Here is a 15,388-nt window from a genome sequence, read left to right on the forward strand (position 1 = left end):
ATCTGTGTAGAGGTTTTGCCCCTAAAACATGGATTAGAGATCTAGTGCAGAACTGCTACATCTGATATCCCAGGACGTAAGTGCTGAACAATACAATACCCTGAACAACACAATTGTGCCCCTTCCTGTTGACAAAAATCGCATAAAGCAGCCCTGCCCATGGCCTGTGGAGGAGAGTTTGTTCTTCTAGAACTCACATCTCTCCATTCTTTGACCGAAGGGTAAGGCAGCCCAGTCCAGTATTCTTGCCTGGGAAATCCCATGGACAGAGGAGCCTGGAAGGCTACAGTACCAGGGGTCACAAAGCGTAGGACATGACTGAGTGACTAAACAACAACAAAGCTCTGCTTTGCTACTGAACAGAACCAGGCAGGAGGACCCTTGTTAGAGCCTAACTTGAAAGTGTTGCAGGAAGGGGGACCTCTTTCAGGGCCCAAAACTGGGCTTTTATCTAACACTCGGAAATGAATTGTCCAAGGAGACACATGTGCTGACAAAGCAAGATTTTATTGGGGAAGGTTGCCTGGGCAGTTAGGGTAAGGAAACCCAGGAGAACTGACAGTTCTGCAGTCTTGGGTTTTATGGTGATGGGGTTAGTTTCTGAGTCATCTTTAGTCAATCATTCTGACTCAGAGTCCATCCTGATGGTGCACACCTTGTTCAGCCAAGATGGATGCCAGCAAGAAGGATTCTGGGAGGTGGTCGGACATGTGGTGTCTCCTTTTGACCTTTCCCGAACTCTTCCAGTTGGTGGTGGCTTATTAGTTCTGTGATACTTACCAGGATCTCCTGTTGTAAAACAACTCATGCAAATAGTTACTATGGTACCTGGCCAGAGTGGGTGGTTTCAGTCAGGTGCTTCCCCTAACAAAAGTATTGGTAATATGAGACAGGCTGGGACCTGGGACCCTTTGCTACAGTGCTTACACCTGAACAAACATCTCTCCAGGAACAAAATACAAAGAAACTTTAAGGGACTAAAAATAAATGCTTTCATGAGAAGTATACAAGATACAAAAAGACCAAAAATATTCTAACTACCGCTTCTGAAGAACTGGGCACAAACACAAGGTGTTGGGAGCAAAAGGTGGAGGGTACTGCGCATGCTCCCTGCACTTAACATCACCAATGTGCATGCATGCACATTGGTGGCCAAGTCATTTGCCATTTCCTACACCAGGCGATCTTCCCAACTTAGAGATCAAACTCACATCACTGTGTCTCCTGAACCGGCAGGTGGATTCTTTACCACTGTGCCACATGGGAAGCCCCAACACTACTAAAGGAGTGGTGTGTGCATGCTAAATCGCTTCAGCTGTGTGATGTGAGAATCTTTGTAATCCTATGGGCTATATAGCTCACCTCGCTCCTCTGTCTATGGGATTCTCCAGGCAAGAATACTAGAGTGAGTTGCCATTTCCTCCTCCAGGGTATCTTCTGGACCCAGGGATTGAACCTGTCTCTCTTAATTCTTCTGCATTGGCAGGCAAGTCCTTTACCACTAGTGCCACCTAGGAAGCCCCCTAAAGGAATGGGCAAACCACCTCAGCCACCCAAACCACCCCTCCAATATGACTTCTGGACACACTGCTACCCTCACCTTGTATAAGGAACCAACTCACTCCCTGCCTCCAGGAGTGAGCAAGGGAATCTGTTACTTGTTTTCACTGTCCTCTGTTTGCCTGAAGTTCTTGTCTGACCTCTTATCAATTTCTATTGATTGGGCAAGCCAAGAACACCGGCTGGTATCAATAATATAATGCTCCTTCCTCCATCACTAGAAACTCCTTTCCCACTTTTCTGGGCTGCTTCAGCAACACTGGCTAGCCTTGTTTTTCCACAGACACATAATGCATCTAAAGTCTTGGCTCTAGTTTTTTCTTCTCTGTGTGTGTGTGTGTGTGTGTGTGTGTGTGCGCGCGCGCACATGTGTGTGTTAGTCACTCAGTCATGTCCAACTCTTTGCAACACCATGGACTGTAGCAAGCCAGGCTTCTCTGTCCATGGAATCCTCCAGGCAAGAATTCTGCAGTGGTTGCCATTGCTTTCTCCAGGGAATCTTCCCGACCCAAGGATTAAACCTAAGCCTCCTGCATTGCAGCACAGTCCCTGTGCCACCAGGGAAGCCCTTCTTCTGCCTAGAGTATAACAAGTTACTTACACAGTTGACTTTTCTTCAAGTTGGCAACTGGTACCTCACCTTCCTGATTCCTGTCAAACTCTATTCTTTTTCACACAGCACTCCTTTTCTTTTAATATACTATGTAACTGTTTAGCTGCACATTGCCTGCTCTCCCCACCTCCACATACACTCCACAGGAGTAAAGTGGGACTTATGCGATTTTTAATTTATTCATGGATGTATCCCAAGTACTGTGGCCAGGTACCACAGTAACTTAGGTAGCTTCCTGTAAGAAACAAGAAACTAACAAGATGGAAGAATTCGGGAAAGTTCAAAAGGAGACACCATATGTCCTACCAACTTCCCAGAATCCTCTTCACTGGAAACCATATTGGCTGTGCAACGTGCATGCCACCAGGAAGGATCCTGAGTCAAGAGTGGCCAGAAACAACCAGGAAACTAACCCCATCAACATAAGGCCTGAGATTGCAACCACGGTGGCAGAGCAGTCCTTTTGGGCTCCCTTACCCTTCTGCTCTGCGCAGGGGCACTCCTTCGCAATAAATTCTCTTGCTTTGTCCATACCTGTGTCTCCTCAGACAGTTCACTTCCAGAGTTAGACAAGAGCTCATTCTCAGGCCCTGGACAGGGGCCCCCTTCCTGAAACACAAGAGCCTGAAACAGAGCCAGCTACCCGAAAGGCACTCAATGAATACCTGGTGAAAAAGTTTAGAAGCTAGAATTTCCTTCTGCAAGGCTGCTGGTCTTTGGTAATCAAGCCTTAATCATCTTCCTAGCCTCTTTATTACAGAGTGACCAAAGCCCAGGGAGCCTAGCGGTCCTGGGAATAGCTCCAGAAGGAAGTTTGAGGTACTGAGGAGATCAAACCTAAAAAACTGAAGGGTTCGGTTCTTTTAAATGGGTGGCTGAGTTAGTAAAGACCAACGTACTCTCCCTTTGTACGTCCACAAGTGTTTCGACTGGTAGCGTAAGTGACTTTGAACGTTTTCCTACCCAAACAAATCCAGTGCCCCCGAGCCCAGCTCTGCGATGCGGACCTTGCCCTTCCCAGGCAGCTTCAGTGCCCTCACTTAGGTGGTTAGGCTGCGCCTAAACAGCGTTCTTTTCCGGGGACGCGACATCCGTGACTCACGGACTAGGCGCCATGTGACGCGTGCTCAGCGCCCAGGTATCCCTCTGGCCGCCGCACGGGCTGCAGCGCCGGTTGCTGACAGGCGGCGGGGCGAACAGGCGCTTGAGGCCCCGGGCACGTCACGGCGGGGGCGACGGCAACAGCGGCGACTTCCCGGCTTCCTCCCGCGCTCGCGGCACGCACGCGCACTGCGCCCAGCATGAGGGTCGCAGCTCTGATCAGGTAACGCGGCGTCCGCGCTGCCTTCCTATTCCCTGTCAGCCTCTAGTCCTTTCCGACTGACCCGGCGGCGCCGCCGCCGATCGGGCGGTGTCCGTGCAGGAGCCGCTTGTCGCGGGCTCGGCGGCTCCTCCTGGCCGCAGGAAGAGGCGGAGCCTTCGGGCTACACCCTGCTGGGTCCCAGGCCCTGGGCTGGTACTCCTCCTTTCTGCCCCTCGCCGCCTCCCTGGTCGTCTGGGCTTCAGACTTGGGTTCAGATTGGATTTACGTTTTAAACTACTGATGCCTGGGACTCACCGCCAGAGCGTTTAGTTAGTCTGAACCGGACCTGGGTCGGAGTCTCAAAAGCTGTAATGGGCCGTGGCGTTTGAGAGGCAGTACTTGACGCCACTTAGTGTCCCCTACCCTTTTCTCTTCGTTTTCTTCTCAGGATCCTATCTTTCTGCGGGTCCTCCGGCTCAGCCTTATTCCCGAGGTTGCTACCAGCCCCGCCCCCTCTCACAAAAGACCACCTCTCCCTCTTCTGCGTCCCAGTAGTGACAGGACTGCTTCTGACGAGGATGTGCTTTAGCTTGGTGTCAAGCATAGAGATGGAATCATCCTGTTTTATCCTAGATCCAGCTGCCATTGCTTTGGAGACTCATTGCGTTTAGAAAAGTGACTTTATGGTAACATTGTACTCCACATTCCAAAAAGAGTTTGAAATCTATAGTAACCCATCATGTTTAGGTGTCTTTGACGACCAAAGGCTGGTCAGTTTAAATGGCTCCATACTAGTTCTGTGAACTGAAACAAAAGGAAACAAAATAACAACATGCAAAAGGGAATTTAAACTGCTTGAATGTTTGTTTGATGAGAATTGAATCGATGTAGAGTGAGTTGCATGCAGCCATGCAACCTGGAAGATTTCATGAAAATCTTTGTTCAGTGCCTTAGGAAACTAATACTGGCTGAAAACAGTGTGACCCGCTTAGAACTCTTGATATAACATCTTTTACTTCAGTGCCATTGTTAAGATACTAGACTATAGTGCCAAAATAATTATTTTTATACAGTGAATTTCTTCTGTAAACTGAATGATTAAGCTTTCAGTATTATGAATGAGCTTCAGTTGATATAGATCAGTAAGAATAAAAAGCAGTCCAGGAAATGAGTAATTCACATCCACATGCAGTTAACCAAAAGTTTAACCATTCAAGTAAGACATTTAACTAGTCTCAGAAATGTTGGAGGGAAAGAGAGAAGAAAATTGGTATAATTTATTACACTAAATATTGTGTACATAGTTTACTTTTATAATAAAACTAATTACTTTTTTAAAGAAGCAGTGTTTGAAAATTGTTGCTAAAATGTAAGATCTATATAAATGTTGGAAGATATGCTCTAAGTTGCAGTACAGAATATAATATGTACATATGAATGTGCGTGCATGCGTACTTAGTCACTACAGCTGTGTCCAACTCTCTGCAACCCAATGGACCATGGCCCCCCAGGCTCCTCTGTCCATGGGATTCTCCAGGCAAGAATACTGGAGTGGGTTGCCATTTCCTTCAGTGATAAAGTATGGAGTGAGTGAAGTGAGTGAAGTGAAGTCGCCCAGTCGTGTCTGACTCTTTGCTACCCCATGGACTGTAGCCTACCAGGCTCCTATGTCCGTGGGATTTTCCAGGCAAGAGTACCGGAGTGAGTTCCCATTTCCTTCTCCAATATGAATGTGAATGCATACATAATACATATATACATTTGTATGCACATACACTTGAATGTATTTGGATTTTAATTTAATACTATGAATCTACTTGTAATAAGTATGTTTAGTGTGTGTATGTGGGTGCACTAAGAGATGAGATATGTGTGTGCATTCTAGGGAATAAGTGAAACCAATATTCTTACATATCTTTAGACCGTGAAGAACATTATTTTCCTAATACATAAAAGATTGCGTCATTTAATTTTAAAGTTGAATGGCACCTTGAGGATTAGTTAGGCCATTCTCTAATTTTATAACAAAGCATATAGACCCAAGCACAATGAGTAACTTAGCTTAGTATTCCAGAATTGGGAAATAAACTTCTGATCTTCTGTAGGATGTCTCCCCTAACATATGTTATGTATTCTGTGATGTTCTAAGAAGTGAGTAAGGGACTCAGCCTTTTCCAAACTTAATTTGACCTTGAAAAGCTTATGTTCTTAGAGCATTTGTTGGACACTGTTGTCCCACAGGGGGCTTCCCATGTATCTCAGCTGGTAAAGAATCTGCCCGCAATGCAGGAGATCTGGGTTCGATCCCTGGGTGGGGAAGATCCTCTGAAGAAGGGATATGCTACCCACTCCAGTATTCTTGGGCTTCCCTGGTGGCTCAACTGGTAAAGAATCCACCTGCAATGCGGGAGACCTGGGTTTGATACTTGGGTTGGGAAGATCCCCTGGAGAAAGGAATGGCTACCCACAGGGCACAGTTTGGGAAATACTATTTTAAAATCATATTTGAGATCTTAGCATATTTTAAAATAAAAGGCCAAGTTCTGATTTAGGATATATACCCTTTAGTCTTTAATATTCTAAATATTCTAAAGAATTAGATCATTACATCCTGCAGAAATCAAACAACCAGGTTCAATAGGAGAAGTTGTGCAAGATATACTTATGGGAATATCAGAATCTGAGGGATGAGAGTGTGATCTGTAACTTCACTTTGCCCTTTGCAATTTCCCTCCCCTTGAGAAGTTCTGGAATAACTGTTGTTACTGATCAGAATATGGTTATTGTCGTTTAGTTGCTAAGACATGTCTGACTCTTTTGCAACCCCATTGACTTAACCCACCAGGCCTCTATGTCCATGGGGTTTCCCAGGCAAGAATACTGGAATGGATTGCCATTTCCTTCTCCAGTGGATCTTCCTGACCAGAGATCAAACGGAGTCTCCTTCATTAGCAGGGGATTCTTTACCACTGTGCTACCTTGGAAGCCCTCAGAATGTGGTGAAAGGGAAAGTCTCTCAGTCATGTCTGACTCTCTGCGACACCATGGACTATACAGTCCATGGAGTTCTCTAAGCCAGAATACTGGAGTGGGTAGCAGTTCCCTTCTCCAGGAAATCTTCCCAACCTAGGAATCAAATCAGGGTCTCCCGCGTTGCAGGCCAATTCTTTACCAACTGAGCTATCAGGGAAGCCCTCAGAATGTAGTAGAGGCTGACAAGTGCTGGGAACTAAAAAGACAAAAGGGCCAGCTTCTAGGATAATCAGTCTCTTAGTTTCTTTGCTTATGAGTAGGTCTAAACATTGTCTGGGGGTACATTTGCAGATTTTAAGCAGAGATTAGAATGAAAAGAAACAGGAATAAAACAAAGGGAAGGAGACAATGATTTTTAAAAAAGAAGAAACATGCATAGAGAGGAGCAGTAGAGTATTTAACCAAAATAGTATATTGGTTGCAATTCAACCTTGTTAAAGATGAACTAACACTGGTCTTGAGTAAGTGATTTGCCTTAGATACACTTGGTACCAGAATTTAGAAGTTCCTCAGGCCTTATCCTGCCATCGAATGTGGTGATGGTTGAAAGCTGAAGTACTTATAGTACTGATGTTTAACTTTATCAGGGTAATTCAGCTTTTAGATTTCAACCTCTACAGAATTTGAACCCACCAAGTATGTCAAACTTTGTCATTTGACTGGATCTCAGATCTTTAATTTGATCCTTTAATTGGTGCTGGTGACCATCATTAGCATTCTCAAAGTGGGAAAGAACAGGTACTTTTTATACTTTTTCATAGAAAATTTCATCTGAGAAGTATATATAATGTGTTTAACTGGAATGTAGAATTAAATCATTTTTTATTTGCAAAACACTTTATGTATTAAAGCAAAACCACTATCAAAAACCAAAGAGTTACCATTTTAGCATAATCTTTGTTATGATGGCATGTAATTTCATAAGCCCTTGCGAGTAGCAGCTTGAGATATCCTGATTCCTTTGATGAGTTGCATATGCTGTGGAAATTACACATTCTACTGCAAAATAAGCCCCTCGAATATTCTGAAAAACTGAAAAAAATAATGTGTTCTATTTTGATGTATAATGAGACTATGTTAAATAACAGTCAGTAACCTGATATTTATTTGTCTCCTTATCTATTTATTTTTTTAGTGGTGGGAAGGACAGCTGTTACAATATGATGCAGTGCGTTGCTGCTGGGCATCAGATTGTTGCTTTAGCAAATCTAAGACCTGCGGAAAACCAAGGTAAGTGTGTACATATATTGGAAAGTTCTCTAAATGACTGAAATTCCAGCCTCATAATTGCATTGTCTTATACACAATATGCAAACAATTAATGGGAACTCTTATATCTCTAGCACTGTTTAGATGCTACATTCTGTGCTAAGTGTTTTCAATTATGTAATCTTTAATCCTCCTAAGAACTCCTAGAAAGTTACTCCTAGGCAAAGATACTGAAGCTTTGAATTTTATAATTTTGTCCAAGGTAAAATAGCTAATACAAACTTGTAGGACTGACACTTGAATCCTCTTAGTTCAGAGTGCACTGTTGTTCCACTGCAACACTTTTCCAAGTGTTGTTGGCAATGTAGGGGTGAATAACATACAACTCTTTGGAACTTGGAAAGTAAGACATATGTGAATAAATGATCATACATACACTTTGTTATTAAAAGCATTCAGTTTAGCCATCTTAGATGTAAACTAAATGTGTGATACTTGAGAAAACCATTGAACAATACATGTCCACTTTTTATTCATCTATGGTAATAAGAACATCTGCAAATAATCCACAGACCTTATTTTAGATACTTTTTTCAGTTTTTCTCCAATGAAATTTCTCCATTTAGATGTTCTTTTTTCTCTGTATCCATGTTGGTATCCAAATTTCCTCTTTTAATATGGACACCAGTCATATTTGGTGAAGGGCTCACTCTAATGACTTCATTTTAACCAATTACATCTTCAATGACTCTATTCCCAAACAAGGTAACATTTTGAGGTATTAGATGTTAGGACTTTACTCCAAGAATTTGGGAGTGACACAGTTCAACCAACAAAATCTTTTTTTTTAAATTGAGATATAATTGATATATAATACTGTATTCATTTTATGTGTATAACAGTGATTTTATATAGATGTATATAATATATACATATATGCACAACAAGTTTACTTTACATCCATCACCTCACATAATTATATATTTTTTTCCCATCAGACTTTTAAATAAAATAAAAATATTCATCGATTTGCTTTTTATACTCTTTTATTATACCCATGCAACCATAGATATTAACTGTTGAAATGTAATAGAGGGAGATTAAACTTGTCTAACTTGATTACTGCTTTTCTACTAAGATCTTTTTATCGTCCCCTTTACTCAGCTTCTTTTAAGATTCCATGCTTTTACTCTACTATTATTTTAGGATTAATTAAATTAGTATTATATGCAAAAACACTAATAATTCCTGGCATGAAGTAGGTCCCCAATAAATTTAATCTGAGTGAGTAAAAGTGAGTGTTAGTCATTTAGTTAAGTCTGACTCTTTGCAATCCTATGGATTGTAGTCCACCAGGCTCCTCTGTCCATGGAATTCTCCAGGCAAGAATACTGGGGTGGATAGCCATTCTCTTCTCCAGAGGATCTTCCTGACCCAGGGATTGAACCTGGGTTGCGGGCAGATTTTTTACCATCTGAGCTATCAGGGAAGCCAGTTAAATCTGAATCTTGCACTAGATATTCTTCTCCCTTCCTTCTTTCCTTCTTCAGTGCTGCTGGCATATTGAATTTTTATTTGTATATCATTTTACAGTTGTTTTCTATTTATTTTTTTAATGCCCAAATAGATTGTTTTTAAACTTCTTGAGAGGAGAGGTCATATCTTCTATATTCCTTTAATTGTTCCTCAGTACTTGGGACAACTCTGTGCCCCTGGTAGGCATTCACTCAAGGTTTATTGATTGACAGATGAATAATGAACTAACTAGAATTTACCCTGCAAGGGCAAGCAGTTATCTGAGTTTTCTTTCCTTCTCTGATTAAGAGCCAAGTAATGCTTGAAGTGAAGTGGGAATATAGAGATTAGAAGTATTTTATAGGAGGAAGTAGAACAGGTCCTGTGAAGGTCCTGTGGAGGGTCAGGTGTAAACATATACTTTGGATATTGTATGGGTTTCTGATGATTAATAATAATAGCATTTTCAAAGTGGTATGTTTAGAAAGTGACCTCCTCTTTCTGACTTTAAATAATGAAGAGAAAATTCTTTTAAGGGTGAGTGGGAACTATACTACAACTTCTGTATTATAAAAGAAGCAGCAGAATTTCCTTGCGGGTTGTATTCTATTACTTAAGGAAAGAATTTTCTTATCTTTTGTGGCCAGTCAGGCAAGTAATTTTTTAAGCTTTCTATCTTTAGAGGTGTTGGTATTTAAAAAGAAGATTGTTTATATAATACGTGCGTGATGTAATTTGACTCCGTGGAGTTTTTATCTTGTCTTCAACTTTTCTACATGAATAGTTATAGTTCCCTTCTACTGAATCACTGATGTACAGATTTTGACTTACAGTGTGGTTAGGTTGAAATACATTAGTTGAAAATATCCTGTCGAAAATTCATTTAATACACCCAACCTACTGATCATGATAACTTAGCCTAGCCTACCTTAACTCTGCTTAGAATACTTACGTTAGCCTACAGTAAGGCAAAATCATCTAACATAAAGTTTCTTTTATAATAAAGTGTTGAATATCTTATGTAGTTTATTGAATTCTGTAGTGTGTGGAAGTGAAAAACAGAATGGTTGTATGGGTACAGAATGGTTCTTAAGTGTATCAGTTGTTTACTATCTTGATCATATTGTTGCCTGGGAGCTGTGGCTATCTACTGCTGCCCAGTATCACAGAGAGTATGGACCATGTATCACTAGTCTGGGAAAAGATAACAATTCAAAATTTGAAGTACAATTTTTATTATATGTGTATTGCTTTTGAACCACTATAAAGTTGAAAAATCCTGCTTTGAATCATCATTATAATCTTTCTTGTGCTTAAGATTCACTAGCAGGGTGGGTAACATGACAAGCAAAGTATGTCTTTAAATTATGCCTCTTAGTGGAAGGCTCCTCTGTCCATGGGACTCTCCAGGCAAGAATACTGGAGGTTGCCATTCCCTTCTCCAAGGGATCATCCCAACCCAGGGATCAAACCCGGTTTTCCTGCATTGCAGGCGGATTCTTTACCAGCTGAGCCACCAGGGAAACCCTAGAATATTGTAAGTGAGAAAGGATTTAGTAGTAAATGGAATTGGAATATTACAAACTAAAAGCTGGAGGAAATCAGCTGCACTCTCATTGTAATGGAAGAGAATAGATGGCTGTGGGTTGGTAGATGGAGAGTTTAGCTAATCTTGATTTAAAATCAACAGGATGTTGGTGATTATTGAATGATTCATTGACTGGCTTTTTTTCTCCCCCTAAACATGTAAAAGGAATCTTAATGAGGAATGACTGGTAGAGATGACTCCAGTATAAAGTTGGTTAAACTAAATCATAGCACTGAGTTTTCAGTGGGTAGTCTGGAAAAGAGTTTATCCCCATAATGGGGATAAATGTGAACTTGGCATAAAATTCACAAAGCTATCTCTTTAAATTTGTAGTAGGAACATTTGTGGCGTGTTAATTGAGGTGCTTCAGGCAACAGTGGAGCCTTTTGGTTTTATTTGATCTCATACTATTGTTGTTCTCTAGCTTCCATTAATAAAAGTTACATTGTGGTTGGGACTAAATGGAGCCTTAAAGGAAAATTGTCGTCTAGGTTTTTGAATTCAGTAAAATGTAATTATTTTGCTAACATCAGGAAGTTTCTGGCTGAGAAACTCAAAGTTATTTAAATATATTAATTCGATTGTATTAATTGTCTTTAAAGCTAATACATTTAAAGATCTGGTTTAAATTTGAGATGAAGGTAATCTAAGAGATTTTTAGGTTACTTTGGCTATATCTCTCCTTCCTACTGAAACCAGTACTAGACAGATTTATAATAATAGTATGAGTATGTGGAAGCCAATCTGTTGTGTGAGCCAAAATCTGATAGCATGAGGTGGCAATTTTGATTATTGAAGGCCCTTACAATATAATTTTTCATGCCTTTTGATAGAATTCTTTCACATTCAGTGGAAAGCCTAGATCTGCTTGGCATATATGCATATATACATGTATACACACAGATACACACATATGTGTCAAACATTGTTTTGTAACTTTTTAAAAGCTTAAAAATATTTTTTAACACCTTCCTTGTCATTATTGTTCTACCACAGCATTTCTAGATATTGTCTTTGCAACAAAAATACCCTACGAAAATGTAAGTGTTATATAGATAGATAAATTTGAGAGAGAATTCACACTCTCTCGCCTTGTTAGAGCATCTTAAAGCTGCTTAGCCTAGGAAGAATTGCAGTTAAAACACCTATTTAATCTGGTTTATCCTCATTTTTTATATAAATTCATTTGCCCACAGAATCCTTTATTTTTTCATCCAGTACCTAATAATATCTCATGGGATTTCTATTCTGCAGAACATACTTTAGAAAATACTCTTCTTCAAAATTATATTAATAGCTGCATAGTATTATGTGAATATACTATAATTTTAATCTATTGATATTATAAAAAATGCTATGATGAATATCTTTGCAAATAATCTTTATGTATATTCATGATTCTTTTTTCTAAAAAATAGAGTAAAGAAATCAAAAAGCCTATTCCAGTATATTTCTACGTTCATTTGTATCACTAAAAAGTTTCATGTAACTTATCTGTTTTGAATATTTTTGTTCTTATTGATAATTTTGGAATCAAATTGTGTTGACTGCTCTATAGGCAATGAGACTCAGGTGGACTTTCAAATCCACTGTCTTTCATTCTGTTTGATTATTTCCCTTTATTTGTTGCAGTGGGGTCAGATGAACTGGATAGCTACATGTATCAGACAGTGGGTCATCATGCCATTGATTTGTATGCAGAAGCGATGGCTCTTCCCCTCTATCGCCGTACCATAAGGGGAAAGAGCATGGATACGGGACCAGTGTACACCAAATGTGAAGGTGATGAGGTTGAAGATCTCTATGAGCTTTTGAAACTTGTTAAGGTATGCAGAGGAACTAATTACATTTACTGACTTTAGTGTGTAATTTAGTAAATTATATTTACTGAATTATTTAATAATAATTAACAATTATTTGTTAATTATTACTCTCTAAGTTAATAATTACAACTCTAAGCAGCCCAACTATTCTTTGAAAAGCCATTTTGTCTTTTCAGTTAGAAAACTATTACTATGCCTTTATATTAAATATTATTTAAAGATAGAATTTTTTATATAGTCTGGCACCGATAATTGTCAAATGATATTTACCCAAGTTTTCCTTAGGATTTTGGAGCTGATGAACTTTCAATCATGTTTTTAGCAAATATTTTTTTGAATGCCTTGTTATATGTAGTTCTAGGCACCGGGGATAGGACAATGAACAGACAGAAAACGTCTTGTTTTGTTGGAGCTTACTTCTCTGTAGGAGACAGGTCAATAAGCAAACACATAAATTATATGCGTGGTGGTGAAGAGTACTGTGAAGAAAGATGAAGTGGAGTCAAGGTAATGATGAGTGATGGCAGTGAGTAGTCCAGAAAGACCTTTCTGCTTTGGTGAAATTTAAATAGACCTAAAGAAAGAGAGACTGAGCCTTACTTTAAGTTAGTGAAAGAGGTTTATAAATTAAATACTAAAGTTTCTGTATATATGAGTTTGCAGCAATTGTGCATTCATTCTTAATTTCTCTACATGGAAAACTGAGGGAGAAAGTATATGGGACTCATCTATCTAATAGGCATTATACTTAGTAAATGTTAATAGATATCCTTTTATATTAAGCAGTCATCTTTTTATTCTTATTATAGTCAACTATTTAAATACAGTTCAGTACTCTTAAATATGAATTTTATCCAGTCAACTATAGGCAGTTCATATAAGGTGTAGCTAGTGAAATAGATAATTTAAACCAAATATTTCCTTGATGTCTTAATATTTTTTTACAAAGGAAAGAAAATTTCTATCCCTTCTTGTACCAAGGGACATTGCATTTTATTTTCTCATTCTTTAGAAAAGTTTAGCTTTTCAGAAGCTGTTATGAACCCCTGTCATGAAAAAATTTGCTAATCCCAAGTAGCTACTTTAGTGATATACTTCAGATTTGATGCTGATCAAAGCCGAATATTAATTAAGAATTTCGATTTTAAAAATATATGAAACTCTTCAATTCTTTTCACTTTGAAAATATCTCTTATTTTCTACATCAGTTCAGTTCAGTTTAGTTGCTCAGTGGTGTCTGACTCTTTGTGACCCCAGGGACTGGAACACGCCAGACTTCCATATGTCCATCACTAACTCCCGGAGCTTGCTCAAACTCATGGCCATTGAGTCGGTGATGCCATCCAACCATCTCATCCTCAGTCATTCCCTTCTCCTCCTGCCTTCAATCTTTCCAAGCATTAGAGTCTTTTCCAGTGAGTCCGTTCTTTGTATCAGGTGGCCAAAATATTGAAACTTCAGCTTCAGCATTAGTCCTTCCAATGAATATTCAAGACTGATTTCCTTTAGGGTTGACTGGTTTGATCTCCTTGCAGTCCAAGGGACTCTCGAGTCTTCTCCAACACAGAACACTCTTATTTTTATTTACGCTTTAAAAAACAAAACTGATAGGGAAAGAATGGTTCTATAATTTACTATTTAGAAAAAAAAATTACTGTTTGGATATGGGTAGCATAAGAGGTAAATACTTTTCAAAGGAAATCACAGGGACCTGATTTCTTCCTTCTGGGAATATTCATGCTAATAACAACTATTTTGATTATCATCATGTCTAATTCTTTGCGACCCTATGGACTGTAGCCCCCCAGGCTCCTCTGTCTATGCAGTTTTCCAGGCAAGAATACTGGAGTGGGTTGCCATTTCCTCTTCCAAGGGATCTTCCCAACCCAGGGATCAAACCTACGTCTCCTGTGTCTCCTGTGTTGGCAGGTGGATTTCTTACCACTGAACCAACTGGAAAGTCCTATCAAACAACAGAGAAGGCATAAAAGAAATTTCACTTCTCTCCATGTGGACGACTAAGACTTTGACAACGTTCACTTTGAGGTGTGAAATACTGAGCACAAATTCTTCATTCTCAAAATTCTTCCTCATGGTACAAAGAAACTAGGTATTAAGTTTGTAGCATAAACCAACATTACAAAATGGTAGGACTCAATACCACAGGTAATTAGGTTGCTTAAAAACCACTGATAACTGATAACTTTGGAGAAACTGTGATAATAACACCCTTCCGAGAAAGGGAAAGATAATAAATTACTAATCAATTTAATTAAAAATGCGCTGATTAGTAGTAATTAAGAAGAAATTTCCCTTTTGATACATTCTGTCTTTGTTGAAATGGATGCTTTGCCATTATCTTTATAGTAACCGTCAGTTATGACATAAATTAATGCTAATGTTAAATCTTGACAACTTCTGCTTTGGAAGTTCATACATGATAATTATAACTATACCTGAAAGAGATGTTGTCAAGTTGTCTGGGACTAAATAGTTCCTTCTTTTCCTGTGCAAAAATATTAATTTTACTATAGGATATTTTAAGGACATAAATATCAGAAATATACTGATTTTATGGAAGAGATTGTATAACCAGGCTTTTATAGTTAAATCCATTTATGAAACACTGGTGCAAAGATTCCAGTAGAGGTCTTACATATTCTAATGAATAATTGAGTAATTATGGGAAAAAACGAGTTGAGAAGAGCTATAATTCTTCAAGTTCGTCTTCACTTGTTCTAAGA

The 15,388-nt window shown here is 39.3% G+C and overlaps 1 protein-coding gene across 1 annotated transcript in view; it reads left to right on the forward strand.

Moving 5' to 3' along the window:
- The first annotated feature begins 3,309 nt into the window (after positions 1 to 3,309).
- The window catches only part of DPH6 (diphthamine biosynthesis 6), a 192,961-nt gene continuing 180,882 nt past the window's right edge, over positions 3,310 to 15,388 (forward strand). Inside the window, exons 1-3 of the mRNA XM_043919412.1 lie at positions 3,310 to 3,497; positions 7,645 to 7,739; positions 12,454 to 12,647. Of these exons, the coding sequence (XP_043775347.1) occupies positions 3,475 to 3,497; positions 7,645 to 7,739; positions 12,454 to 12,647 (312 nt within the window). The 5' untranslated portion in view covers positions 3,310 to 3,474. The remainder of the gene's footprint in view (positions 3,498 to 7,644; positions 7,740 to 12,453; positions 12,648 to 15,388) is intronic.

Source organism: Cervus elaphus, chromosome 12 (genome assembly GCF_910594005.1).
Source record: "Cervus elaphus chromosome 12, mCerEla1.1, whole genome shotgun sequence".
Lineage (NCBI taxonomy): Eukaryota > Metazoa > Chordata > Mammalia > Artiodactyla > Cervidae > Cervus > Cervus elaphus.